At 61.0% G+C, this 13,251-nt stretch overlaps 1 protein-coding gene across 13 annotated transcripts in view; it reads left to right on the forward strand.

The window, feature by feature from the left end:
- The window catches only part of BANP (BTG3 associated nuclear protein), a 107,906-nt gene that overhangs the window by 52,643 nt on the left and 42,012 nt on the right, over positions 1-13,251 (forward strand). For 7 of the 13 annotated variants that reach the window (XM_070062822.2, XM_070062824.2, XM_070062829.2 and 4 more), the window contains 3 exons: positions 2,893-3,009; positions 4,448-4,623; positions 12,473-12,712. In XM_070062822.2, coding sequence (XP_069918923.1) covers positions 2,893-3,009; positions 4,448-4,623; positions 12,473-12,712 — 533 coding nt within the window. The remainder of the gene's footprint in view (positions 1-2,892; positions 3,010-4,447; positions 4,624-12,472; positions 12,713-13,251) is intronic. The other 6 variants (XM_070062827.2, XM_070062833.2, XM_070062828.2 and 3 more) reach the window with 2 other exon arrangements.

Here is a 13,251-nt window from a genome sequence, read left to right on the forward strand (position 1 = left end):
ACGGCTGCTCCTGTCTTGGTGTGTGGGGGTCCCAGCTGCATACAGCTGCACACGTAGGCACACTCGCATAGACGGAGGTAGAATCTGGGTAGGGCCTGCACGTGCCGTCCTGCTGTTGCCATGGCGCCCCAGGTACCGAGGCTGTCACCATCGGGGGATGCCCGAGAGGTCCACAGGGCTCTGTTCTCGTGACTTCCTGTGAGTAGTTATTTCAGCATGCATGAGTCAGGTTCAGCTGGAGAATCGGAACCAGCCAGAGGAAGAGAGGGGAGCCCTGACGGAGTTGATTCCCTTATTCCGGAACTGGCTCCTGCGCTGTGGGTGGGTGGGGGAGGGGAGCTGTCAGGAAGCCTGAGACCCCGTGGCAGCAGCAGTTTGGATTCTCTGAGTCCTGGGAAGCCCAGACCCCTGAAAGGGCCCCCTCAGAGACCAGGGCCGCCTGGTGACGTCCCTTGGAGAGCTCAGAGTGCTCTCAGGGGCTCTGTTCCACCTGTAGCGCTCCTTCCTCCTCGCCGCAGTTCAGGGCTCCATCTCCCTGGGGAGCAGGGCTCAGAGCCAGGCAAGTGCCCAGCCCAGAAAGGCATCCTAGGGTGACAAGTAGGGCGTCCCTGGGCTGTGGACAGACAGAGGCAGCTCCTTTGGGAAACCCCAGGGAGACGGGAGTGAGAGCTGCCTGTAGTTTGCATCCCAGGTTTTGACAGTCCTTGCTGTACGTGTGACAGACATGTTTCCATTTGTTTGTTTTTTTGCTACTTAGTATTACTCAAGGGAACAGGCAGTTGGTCTAGTGGTTAAGGCGTCCGAGTTCAGATTACGTGGGTTTGGTTCCCAGTCCTGGCTCCTGAGCCAGCTTCCTGCTAAGGCAGGGCCTGGAAAGCCTGGATTGAGTTCTACGCTCCCCGCGTCAGCCCTAGCCCAGCGTTGGCTGTGGTGGGCATTTGGTGAGTGAAGCAGTGGATGGCAACTCTCTCTGCCTCAGTGTGTGTGCGTGTGTGCGCGTGCTCGCTCTCTCTGCTTCTCAAACAAATTTTAACAAATTATTGTGGGCTTTTCCATTTCATTTCCTTCACAAAAGCCTCACCCTGCGGCTGCGGCTGCTGCTGCAGAAGCACGGAGCTAAATCCTGGTGGCACAGGTTCTGTCCTGAGAATAGGCGTCGGGGTCAGGACTCTGCTGCTGTGAGTCGGTGCCGCGGTGATGCGTGTGCAAGGAGCAAAGCACGTGAGCACACTGCCTGCGTGGGGCAGCCGGCCTGGGAGTGCACTGCCCACGTGGGGCAGCTGGCCTGTGAGCCCGTGAGACACTGCCTGCGTGGGGCAGCCAGCCTGGGAGCGCGTGGGCGCACTGCCCACGTTGGGCAGCTAGCCTGTGAGCCCGTGAGACACTGCCCTCGTGGGACAGCCGGCCTGGGAGTGCACTGCCCACGTGGGGCAGCTGGCCTGTGAGCCCGTGAGACACTGCCCGTGTGGGGCAGCCAGCCTGGGAGCGCGTGGGCGCACTGCCCACGATGGGCAGCTGGCCTGTGAGCCCGTGAGACACTGCCCGCGTGGGACAGCCGGCCTGGGAGCGCATGGGCGCACTGCCCGCATGGGACAGCCGGCCTGTGAGCGCGTGGCCCCAGGGGAGGAGGGGCGTTGGCCTCAGGCTTTGGCTCTTACAGTTCTAAGCATTGAGAAACTTGGGTCACATAGTAAATCCGTGGCAAGGGGACGGTGTGTGCCCGGTGCTCAGGCTACCCGGGGCAGACTGGAGGCAGAGCTCAAGTGGGAAAAGGCTTTGTCTGGGGAAGCAGTACGCCGCGGGCTCTCGGGAAGTCACTTCCAGGGGGCGGGGCCTGCGGGAGGTCCTCAGACCCTGTGAGGCCTCAGGTGCCCCGGGGGTGCGTCATCCCAGCTGGAAACCACTTGTGTCAGGGTGCGAGTCCCTCAGTTTTAAGTCTGTCAGCTGAGGGCCACATGCCGACTCCGCTCCACAGTCAGGGTCCCGGTGGCTCATGGGGAGGTTGTGGGGGAGGATCCTGGGGACCCTGGCCCCCACCAACACGCCTCTGGGAGAATGCCAGCCTCCTAGGAACCACTTCGGTCTGGTGCTCTGTGTCTGAGACGCCGTGTCGCTAAGTGACCAGAAACCACGCCCAGAAGTGCTGGGTGGCGGCAAACACCTGGCCCATGCAGAATCTTCTGGCTGTGGTTCCCCCGGGGTGACCAGCAAACACACGGGCTGTGGCACGGCTGGGTTTCCACAGTGCACGTCCCGGGAAGGCAGGTTTTCCGCAGATCGGCTTTCTGGAGCGTGGAATCCAAGGATGATGGTGTTTTACTCCCAGGAAGTGTTCCTTTGTGCTACAAGTGCCTGTTCTTCTTGCTCCCAGCACCCACAATTTAGAAATTTCTGGGACCACAGAGCACTAAGGGTTACAAAAATTAACTGCAGGAAATGGGGTCTGTGCGGTGGGTGCTGCTCTGTCAGCTCCCCCTGTCGTAGCCCCTGTGCTCCCGCGGGCCCACCTCAGGCGCCGTGTGTTCCCCGGGAGGATCGCTGAGGCTGTGTCACACGCGTGTGTGCAGGCAGGAGCGTGCAGATCTGCCCGGGGGACGAGGAGCGATGTTCACCACTGCTCTGACAGACTGAGCCGCGCGTGGCCTGCCTGTGACAGCCCAGCCTCTGCTCCACGCGGGCTGTGATAGCCTCAGCTCGACTGGGAGCCCCCAGGGAAGTCCAGCTCCCCAGAGCGTCCCCGTCCTCGCCACCCCGGTCTCGCCTGGTGTCGGTTCCCTCACTGCCTTCGTGCAGGTCGGGGGAGTGGACTGTGTTGAATTGCTCGCATGTGCTCTTAAAGTGAATGTTGCTGTGTTAAGGTCTTCTTTTCTTTGTGATTCTTTTGTTCCGTAGCGCCGTCCCCCAGACTACAGTAATACTCAACAGTGACCGGCAGAACGCCATTGTAGCCAAGATGGAAGACCCCTTGAGCAACAGGGCGCCGGACCCCCTGGAAAATGTCGTTAGCAAGTCAGTAGCCACGGCACCCCCACCTTCCCCCACTGAGACGAAGACAGTGTCCCCAGCCAGGGCACTGTCCCCGCACGTGGTCCATGGTGGTGGCGGTCGGGGAGGGCCAGTGCAGCACCCAGGGCAGCTGGCGAGGCCGAGGGCCGTGTCCTGATCCACCGCGGTGCAGAGGGCAGGCGGCCGGGGCCCCTGTGCTGGTGCAGACGTGTGTGAGGGAGGGAAGTCGCTGTGCATCCCCGCTCAGGGAAGGCGTCTGTACTCCCGCCCGCGTGCCAGTCCCCTGGGTGTCTCCTCTCACATCTGCCGGTGACGCAGACCTTTGCAGGCGGTCAGTTTTTTCTCACACCTTTTTCTTTTGAGGCATTTTGGGTGGACTCTGGTCAGAAGTGGGAGTGGACAGACGTCGCTGTCCCTGTGTGTGGAGTGAAGGCCCTGCAGGAGGCCCTGTGCCAGCATCCCGGTTCGGGCGTCCCCCGTCCCGGGCCCCTGCCAGGGCTCTGCCGCTTTGGTTCCCCGTTGGCCCACTTTCTCTCAGGCTCGTGTGCAGATGGGTCCTCCTCCAGCTTTGTCCCGTTTCTCGTTGTCGTAGCCTCTCTGGGCGAGCACCGCAGGGGCCTGATATGGGGGTGAGAGGCAGGAAGGAGCCAGTCTGCTGGTGGAGGCTCACTCGGAGGGGCACCCGAGTGGCAGGGGGAGTTCAGCCGGGCAGTTCTCGGGGAGGCAGGTGCAGAGAGTGCAAGGGCAGCGGCTCCCCGGCGGCCGGAGCTGCGCACAGTTCGACGGCAGGCAGGGAGACGTGTCTGCTGTGCCGGATCTCGGTGCTTCGTGGCCCACGGGGGCTGTTGGGAGGGCCCTCTGCAGGCCTCCAGACGGCCCTTTGGTTTTCTTTGGTGAGCACGTTCAGAAGCTGCCCTGGTGAAGAGGCAGCCCTGTGAGTTCTCTGGATCTCTGGCCCCTGCAGTGGACTTTGCTGGTGCGAGTGACGGGGGTGAGGTTGCTTTTCGGAGGCTCAGCCGTCTCTGGGTGTCTCAGGTGCGGCCTGTGCTCCCCGGGGCCCGTGGTGTGCTTCCTCGGCCTGCAGCCTTCCCTTTGGTGCACCCATAAAAAATGCGCAGATGCTCTCGCTCAAGTTCCGCCCACTGACAGGATGGCCTCTGACAGCACGTGCTAGGCCAAGTCACAGTGAGTTGTGGTTTTCTTTCTTTTGTGCTGAAAGTAGCTTCGTCCTACCTTCGTTTCCTTTTGTCTGATTTCCGTTAAGCCCAGGCTGTCCTCTCCCGTTAGATGGCCACCTTAACTTTGTAGGAAGAGCAGTGCGGTCCAGACTCAGTTAGCGCCGTGCTAGGCCAGGACCCACGCCTGGCAGTGAGCAGAGCTGACCCCTGCTTGCCTGGTCCTGCCCCTCTCACAGCACTGGCTGGCGTGTTTGTTCCCACAGCGCAGTCCCTGGGCGTCGGCAGAACACCATCGTGGTGAAGGTGCCGGGTCAAGACGACAGCCACAATGAGGACGGGGAGAGTGGGTCGGAGGCCAGCGACTCTGTGTCCACCTGCGGCCAGCCGGGGGGTCAGAGCATCGGGAACAACGTCACCCTGATCACCTTGAACTCGGAAGGTGGGTGCCCATCAGCCAAGACAGTCGGGGTGAGGGACAGCTTGACTTCTGCTTTTAGAAACGTAACACAGAGGATGGAGGTGATGGAATGACTGTAACCCCCGTTGCGAGGCCTCCAGCCTCCTGGGCTTGTTCTGTGTTGACACATGTGCCTCACTGTCCCCACTGCAGAGAAGAAACCTCTCCACGTAGTGCAGGTTTCTGTAGTGTTCTTCAGTTTGTTTGGCCTGTTGGCTCAAGCTCTGGGTGCTTCCTGAGGACGGGCAGCAGAGCCCTGGGCTGTCCTCACCAGCATTCAGCGTCTGCGAGCTGTGTCGCTGATCTGAGGGACAGATCTGGGCTGGGTTCCTGGCATCAGTCGTCCTGCAGCTTCTGACCAGTAGCTGGAAGGCAGGGGTGGGACTTCGTCTGACTCCCGTTCTCTCCAGCGAGGGCTGCGGTGTCCTCCTGCCTGGCCTTGGGTGGCCAGGGCCTTTGAGAGGCCTCACGCCACGTGGGGCCTTCGTGTGGCTCTGTTAAGGGGCTTAGCTACGGTAACCGGGTTACTGCAGCATGGCAGGAGAGGAAAGGCTGGAGTTCTGAAGTCTGCCTGTGGCTAGCTGGTGAGACCTGTGGGCGTTGTGCCCCCCTCCGTGAGCCGCTGCTTCTTCCAAAAGCACAGTACAGGGCTTTATTACTTTTTTGAAAGAGTTATTTATTTATTTGAAAGGCAGAGTTACAGAGAGTCAGGGAGAGAGAGGTCTTCCACCCGCTGGTTCACTCCCCCAGACGGCTGCGACAGTTGGAGTTGCGCCCATCTGAAGCCAGGAGCCAGGGCCTTCTTCCAGATCTCCCACGTGGGTGCAGGGGGCCAAGGACTTGGGCCATCCTCCACTGCTGTCCCAGGTCATAGCAGAGATTGGATCAGAAGTGGAGTGGCCGGGCCTCAAACTGGTGCCCACCTGGGATGCTGGCATTGCAGGCGGCAGCTTTACCTGCTGCTCCACAGTGCCAGCCCCGCAGGGTTTTCTGTTGAGCAGAATGTTTTTCTTCTGGAAAGACTCGTCCCGGGGGGGGGGGGGGGGGGGGAAGTCTCCCAACCCAAAAGGCGCCTTAACCACTCGGCCCAGCACTGGCCTGGAAGTAGCCACTGTAGAGCATTCATTCCATGGTTTCTAGTCAGTTCGCAGGGCTTTGCAGTTGTCTCGTCCATGTAGTTCTGGATTGGTCATTGCCTCCAGAGAAACCCGGGCGCTTCAGTTGGCACTTTGTGTCCTGTGCTTGGCCGTAGTCTGTTGGACAGAGGCTGTGAGCGAGGGCCGCGCTAGTGGGCAGCAGGTGTGTCGGTGCCGTCATGTTCCTTCCTGGCTTCCAGGACACAGATTGTTTTCTTGTGTGAGTATTGAAGTGCCTGCATTTTCAGAGAACCGCAACAGCTGGGGCTGGTCCAGGCCAAAGCCAGGAGCTCAGAGCTGCATGCGGTCCCCGCCCCCCCCCCCCCCCCCCCCCGCCCCCTGAGCCGCCCTGTGACCTGGGGAAGCATCCGTGCCTTCCAGACCGTGCAGGTCGTCTGAGACGTGAGCTGTCTTGGACCTCACGGAGGCAGTGCTCACTGGGCTGTTTGGTGGTGGTCTGTTCCCCGGCCCTGCGGGCTAGGAACGCCCCGTCTGAGCAGCCTGCTGCGTCTCAGTGGACGCTGGTTTTGTGTTGCTGCCATGTGAACGCCCCTGCTTACTGCTTCCGAGATCCACAGAACATCTTAGTGAAGCGAGCTGTCTCACTGCGATTCTGATCACGTTTGATAGTGGGGAGAGGGCAGACAGGACAGCGACCCACACGGTTTCAGCTGTGGCCTCGGGGTGCTGAGCAGGATCTGACTAGGGGGCTCCCCACGGCTTCCGTTGCTCTCGGCCACCAGGGCACTGAGCTGCATGGCCCCAGCGCAGGCACAGCCGCCCGGGGCACAGACTCTGCCCTGGCACAGACCCTGCCCCGGCACAGCCGCCTGGGGCACAGACCCTGCCCTGGTTGGTGGTTAAGCAGCCTTTCCACTTTAAGGCATACTTGAGTGTTTACTGGCAAAATCTTTCTGATAGGATTGCTGATCTAAGAACCCTGTACCAGAAACTGTCTCAAGAGAAACAGTGGATTGAGTAATTTCTCAGGCGCTGTCTCTGATTTGTCATCTGTGGAATGACGGTGTGAGATTTCTGGAATTCTCACGTTCTGTGTCGGGTGCTTGTGTCATCTTTGTTTGTGTTGAAAGAGGCCCCGCTGGGAGGCTGCTCGGTTCCCAGGGTTGTCGTCCAGGCAGGGGCCTTCCATCTGCCCCCTCCCCCATCCCAGACATCCATGAGATGGCCACTGCTCCACGGTAGGTGGTAGGGACGAAGGTTTTATAATTCACTCCTTCAGCCGGCGCCGCGGCTCACTAGGCTAATCCTCCGCCTAGCGGCGCCGGCACACCGGGTTCTAGTCCCGGTCGGGGCGCCGGATTCTGTCCCGGTTGTCCCTCTTCCAAGCCAGCCCTCTGCTGTGGCCAGGGAGTGCAGTGGAGGATGGCCCAGGTGCTTGGGCCCTGCACCCCATGGGAGACCAGGAAAAGCACCTGGCTCCTGGCTCCTGCCATCGGATCAGCGCGGTGCGCCGGCCGCAGCGCGCCGGCCGCGGCGGCCATTGGAGGGTGAACCAACGGCAAAAGGAAGACCTTTCTCTCTGTCTCTCTCTCTCACTGTCCACTCTGCCTGTCAAAAATAAAAAAAATAAAATAAAATAAAATAAAAAATAAAAAAAAAAATAATTCACTCCTTCCTCCTCCTCTCCTTCCTTCCTTCCACCAAGACCTGAACGCAGCAGTTACATGTGGAAGATGGGTGACCCAAGCTGTGTCTCAGCAGCTCAGCCAAGCGCTGCCACCACGGCCCTCCCACCCCCTGCCCCGCCAAGGCAGGTTCTTTCGGGGTGTCTATAGTGGCGTCACACTAGCAGATGCCAGAGACAGCCTGCTGGGACACATGTGGCTTTATGTGCACTGAGTTCTGAGCCCCGTTCAGTTGCGGCAGCGTAATGATGCCGGGAGTCCTGTATCAGCCATGGAGTTCTCACACTCTGCCACGGGTGGGGGAGCGACTCACTGCTGTTAGGATTCCATGGGCGCACCTTGAGCCGGGAGCCCTGTGATCGCCAGCTTGCGTGGTGGCGGGGTGCTGGCCTTTGAGCTCCCGGCTTGTGGGTTCTGCGTGGACTTACTCTTTGGGACGGTCCGTTGTTGGAGCTGTTTCTCCCATTGTGTGTGTGCGGCCTCTGTGAGTCACGGAGAGCTTGGGCAGGGCTTTACAGAAGCCAGATGAAAGTTAGCGTTAGCATGGGTGGACGAAGTAAGCTGAGCCGGCTCATGAGCCCGACTGTTCCTGAACGCTGGCCTGGAAGGCAGCTAAGTTGAAGTGAGGGTTGCTGTTGCGCGCAGTCTCTGGACGGCAGAGTGTTGCTTTCTTTGGAGATGGAAGTGCGTCGTCAGTCGTTCCACGGCGGCGTGTTTGGAGTGCGTGGAGTCTCAGGCATAGCCTGGGAGGGTGGCAGGTGGAATGTGGGAGGCGGGCAGCATGGTGGGAGCTGGGAGTGTGTCACGGCCGGAAGGTGGGACCCCAGACACTGAGATGCTGGCCTAGTCGCTGGGGGTGGGGCTTCCTGTCTCTGGGAAGGCCCCAGGAGGTGCGTTCCATTGGATTGGGGTGAGGTGGTGCTTGGAGCACTGGGGATTTCTGGTCGGTCCATCCCTGGCCTCTTGCCGCCATGGTACCCAAGTTGTGTCTGGCCGCCTCTTCAGCTGCCCTGGGATTGGGCTGCCTGCCGTGGAGGAGCAGGGAGGCAGTGTCCCGGCTGCTCGGCCGCCCTGTGTCTCCCCGGAGGAGAGCAGCCCCGAGTCAGGCCGTGCAGGCCAGCGTGAGGCAGGGACGAGGATGGACTGTGGTGCTGTCTGTGCCTCTGATGGTGACACTTGGCCAAGGGCCCGGGCCCAGGGAGCCCCGTGGAGCATGCTTGTCCTCTGTCCTCTCTGGAGGAGGAAGCCTGGAGCCAGGCCGCTGGCCGTGCCACCCTCTCAGCTCTGGGCTTTCTCCGGTCCTCCTCGGGAGCCCGCACAGCAGGCAGGCGCGCTTTGCGGCACGGACGTGCACTGGCTGCCAGAGGTGTCGCCTGCACCTGCCGTGTTCCAGTCGCAGTGCTGTGGGCCTTAGGTGGCTGGACGAGGGAGCACGTTTATTTTTCTAGTAATTGACTTGTACTCTCACAGAAAGCGACTATTCCTGTTGCTTCAGGTGCCCAAATCAGACCAGTGTGTGTCGGTAAGGTGTCATTTCGAATTACCGAAAGGTGGTTTCTCAAATATTGCTGGAGGCTGGTGCTCAGCCTTGTTTCACGTGTCCATGACGTGTTCTGTTGTCCCCAGCGTGAAGCAGAGTTCAGGAGAGGGCAGAGGTGAGGCAGGGCGAGCATTCCCAGGGGATGGCAGCCTCAGGGAGGCGGGTTTGGCTGTGCCTCGTGGGGATGCGGTGGAGCCCTGGTCCCCTGCCGCTGCACGCTTCCCTGCTCCTGGGGCAGCAACCTGTCACCCTTGCAGTCAGTCACCGTGGCCTGTGGGCCTCGTCCACCTCGTCCACCTGACCACATCCCTGCTGTTCACAGGACGAGGAGGGGGTCGGCTCTCCCTGGGGAGGAGCGCGTGGTAGGAAGCAGGCAGGCGAGAGTTCGTGCTGGTGGTCTCGGTCGGTCCCTTCCAACAGGACCCAGTGAGTCCCTGCCCTCTGGCTGCCGTGCAGTGCTCACTGTCACTTCAGTCCCCCGCTCCCGTGTAGGGAATTGTGAGCACGCGGAGAGCTGAGGGGTCAGCACATTGCATCAGGAGTCGCTCATAGACCACCCCTTTCATGTTCTTCAAATATTGAGGTTCATCTACTAGAAGGAAGAGTTATACATACACACACAGAGAGACAAATCAGTCTTCCGTCCACTGGTTCACCCCCCAAGTGTCCACGATGCCAGGGCTGGACCAGGCTGAGCCCAGGAGCCAGGCGCTCCATCCAGGCCTCCCATGCAGGGCACAGCAGTGCCGTTCTCCAGGGAGCTGGAGCCCCAGTGGCGCGGCTGGCACTGCACTGCACTGCACTGGGCACGTGAGGTCCCCAGCATTGATCTGGCCCAGCGCACCGTAGCGTCCCTCCCAAGAACACCCCCCCCCCCCTTCCAGCAGCTTTTTAGGAGGAGACGTTGGAAATGCCCGGATCACTCCAGCAGGAGGAAGCTGTCCTGGTTGCACGCTTGCTTTGGATCCACGCTCTGCCCTTGCTTGCCCTGTGACCTGGATCGACAGTGCGGTCGCCTCTTGTGTGTGAGGGCCCGCTGAGGACCAGCGCACCAGGGCTGTGGTGTGGGGAGCTGCGAGTTCATCCTGCCTGGGGCTGTGGGGCTGTGGGCACAGAGCTGTGCCTTCCTCTGCCCTGAGCCCAGCAGAGCTCAGCAGCCTTAGTACCCAGCAGGCCCACCTGGACACGCGCCATCTCCATCCTCTGAGCAGGGCGGGTTTGTGCGCCACGACTCTGCCAGCACAGGCCAGCAAGCACCAGAGTGCTCTTGGCTGCACCTCCTAGCCTTTGGCTTGTGGGGTGGAGCTGGACCTGAGAACTCGCATTTCTAGAAAGTACCCCATTTCCTGCTGCTGCTCTGGGGTAACGGGCCCAGAAACCCTGCCCTCAAGTCCCTGGCTAACAATATGCGTTTACCACTTCGCTCCTCGTGACACCAGTGTGTTTCTCAGCCTGGTGATACATTGGAAGCACCGGGGCTTCTGGAACTACTCAGGATAGGCCTGCCTAGCTTTGACGGGTAGCGTCGGAGTTGTGGGCCTGGTTCTTGGTGCAGGTATGTTTTTCAAAGGTCTCCAGCAGCCTGGGTTGAGAACTGCTTGCCTTGAGCCAGATTCCTGCCTGGCCCTGAGCGTGCGGGCTCCTGTGTCATCCTGGCTGGGCAAGGGCAGCCGTGGCCCCGGCTCAGTGCAGTAGGCACCTGCAGATCTCCAGCTCCCGGGGAGTAAGGTGAGCTACGCTGCCGACAGCAAGTCCAGAGAGGAGGTCCCTGGTGAGCCCGCCCCAGCGTGGTCATGCAGAGCTCGAGGCCCAGCGTGGAGGGAGGTGCAGCAGGTCCTCCCGGAGGGACAGTGTCGGGGGCCCTATTGGGTGACGAAGGAGATTCCAGTGAGAAGGAGCCGGAGAGCCCTGGCTGAAACAAGGAGGTCTGTGGAGGACCAGGAGCGAAGGAGGGTGGGGACAGGCTCGGGTGCTGGGTGCCGGGGTGACCTCCCGCGGAGCTGCAGGTGTGCTTACCCTACATTGGGTGTGTGCGCACCAGTCCCCGCGTGCAGCCTGACACCCGTCGGGATGACCTTGGTGATGGAGCAAGGAGCGCCACTGCCTTTGGTGCTGCCTGGTGTTACTGCAGGCCCTGTGGTGTGCATGGTGGTGAGCTGGTGCTCACCGTGAGGGGGACGGGAAGTTCTCCCCACGCGGGGGCAGCAGGGAGCTCCTGTCACTGCTGCTGGACGGGATCACATTCTGTCAGCGTCCACCACAGGGAGACTTGGACCTGATTTGCGTTGTTTTTTGTTTGTTTGTTTTTTAAGATTTCACTTATTTATTTGAAAGACTTACACAGAGAGAGGAGAGGCAGAAAGAGAGAGGTCTTCCATCTGCTGGTTCCTCCCCAGTTGGCTGCAAAGGTCGGAGCTGTGCCAGTCTGAAGCCAGGAGCCAGGAGCTTCTTCTGGGGCTCCCACGTGGGTGCAGGCGCCCAAGGACTTGGGCCATCTTCTGCTGCTACCCCAGGCCATAGCAGAGAGCTGGATCAGAAGTAGAGCAGCCGGGACTAGAACCAGCGTCTGCATGGGATACCAGCACTGCAAGAGGCAGCTTTACCCGCTGCGCCACAGCGCCGGCCCCATGTGGTGTTGGCTCCTTGGTTAAGACTCAGTGCCTCCTGTCCTGTGTTCATGTTCCTCCTAAAATGCTCCGAACACAGCAGTCGTTCCCGGGGCTCCGAGCGTTGGGCTGCGTCCACCCACTGTTCCTCATGCTGGGGATGCGGCTCGGGGTGGCAGGGCGGCCACGCCCCCACTCTGATGCCTCAGGCCACCAGTGCCCTCCCCCGTGCCCACAGCGGGTCCTGGGCTTCCAGATGCCTGGTGTTGGTAGATATCACCGTCTGCCTGGTTGTGGCGGACTCCAGGGGAGACAGGCACGTGGTGCTGTGTGCTTGGGAGCAGCTTTACCCTCAGCCGTGAAGGACAGGGGCTCCCTGTGGCCACAGGCTCTCGAGTGGCCTGCTGCCCTGATCCTGTCCGCTTGTGGGCAGGCCTCGAGCAGGCAGACGTTCTGAAATGTGGTCAACATCTGTTTGCCCTGGTGGGGTGCTGTGAGAACCTGGGCTAAACTTGATGGTGAACTTGGGCTGTGCTGTAAGGCCCAGGCCTTTCCGCCCAGGTGCCATGAAAGCTGCCGCCCTGGGTTTGTGCCAGCAGCCACGCGTGTGTCAGGTGTGTGGAGGGCCAGGCGCTTTGCCTGTGGGGAGGGCTGGGTCAGCAGGCAGCTTAGCTCCCGTGCACGCCAGCCTCGAGGGCAGCATGGGGACGCGGGACTCAGCCTTTCGCCACCTTTTTCCTGCAATGCAGGAGGAGCAGCTCAGCCTCTCTCTTGGGAATGGTGTCATCGTCTGTCCTGTGGGAGGGCCACACCCCGGTGCTGGCTCCTGGGACGTCTGCGGCGCGGTGAGTGCAGCCCCCGGGCGGCCTGGCACCACTGACCGAGAGCTCTCCTGTCTTCCAGAGGATTACCCCAACGGCACGTGGCTGGGCGACGAGAACAACCCCGAGATGCGGGTGCGCTGCGCCATCATCCCCTCGGACATGCTGCACATCAGCACCAACTGCCGCACGGCCGAGAAGATGGCGCTGACGCTGCTCGACTACCTCTTCCACCGCGAGGTGCAGGCCGTGTCCAACCTCTCGGGCCAGGGCAAGCACGGCAAGAAGCAGCTCGACCCGCTCACCATCTACGGCATCCGCTGTAAGTGTGCTGCGGGGCTGCGGGGCTGCGGGGCTGCGGGGGACGCTGGCCCTGTGTGGCCGCAGGTCGGGCGTTTCCTCCAGCGGCTGTGAGGAGAAAGACCTGCGGGAGGTGTCTCCAGGCACCCAGGCCCTACCTCACTTAGCCTTAGACTAGTCTTCTTTTCTTTTTAGCATTCATTTTTTAAGTTATTTGAAAGGCAGAGAGACGGAGGGAGGGAGAGACAGAGAGGTGAGTTTTCCATCCTCTAGTTCATTCTCCAAATGGCCACAGTGACCGGGGCTGACCCGAGCCGAAGCCAGGAGCCAAGAGCTTCCTCTGGGTCTCCCATGTGGGTGCAGAGGCCCAAGCACTAGGGCCATCTTCTACTTTCTCAGGCCACAGCAGGGAGCTGGATCGGAAGTGGAGCAGCCGGGACTTGAACCGGCGCTCACGTGGGATACCCGTGCTGCAGGTGACAGCTTGACCTGCTCCGCCATAGCACTGGCCCCCCTCAGGCTACTCTTCAGGAAGAGAGAGGGAGAAGAGCCGAGGCCCCC

This window comes from Oryctolagus cuniculus, chromosome 18 (genome assembly GCF_051225735.1).
Source record: "Oryctolagus cuniculus isolate XC-2025 breed Fujian yellow rabbit chromosome 18, ASM5122573v1, whole genome shotgun sequence".
NCBI classification, from domain to species: Eukaryota; Metazoa; Chordata; class Mammalia; order Lagomorpha; family Leporidae; genus Oryctolagus; species Oryctolagus cuniculus.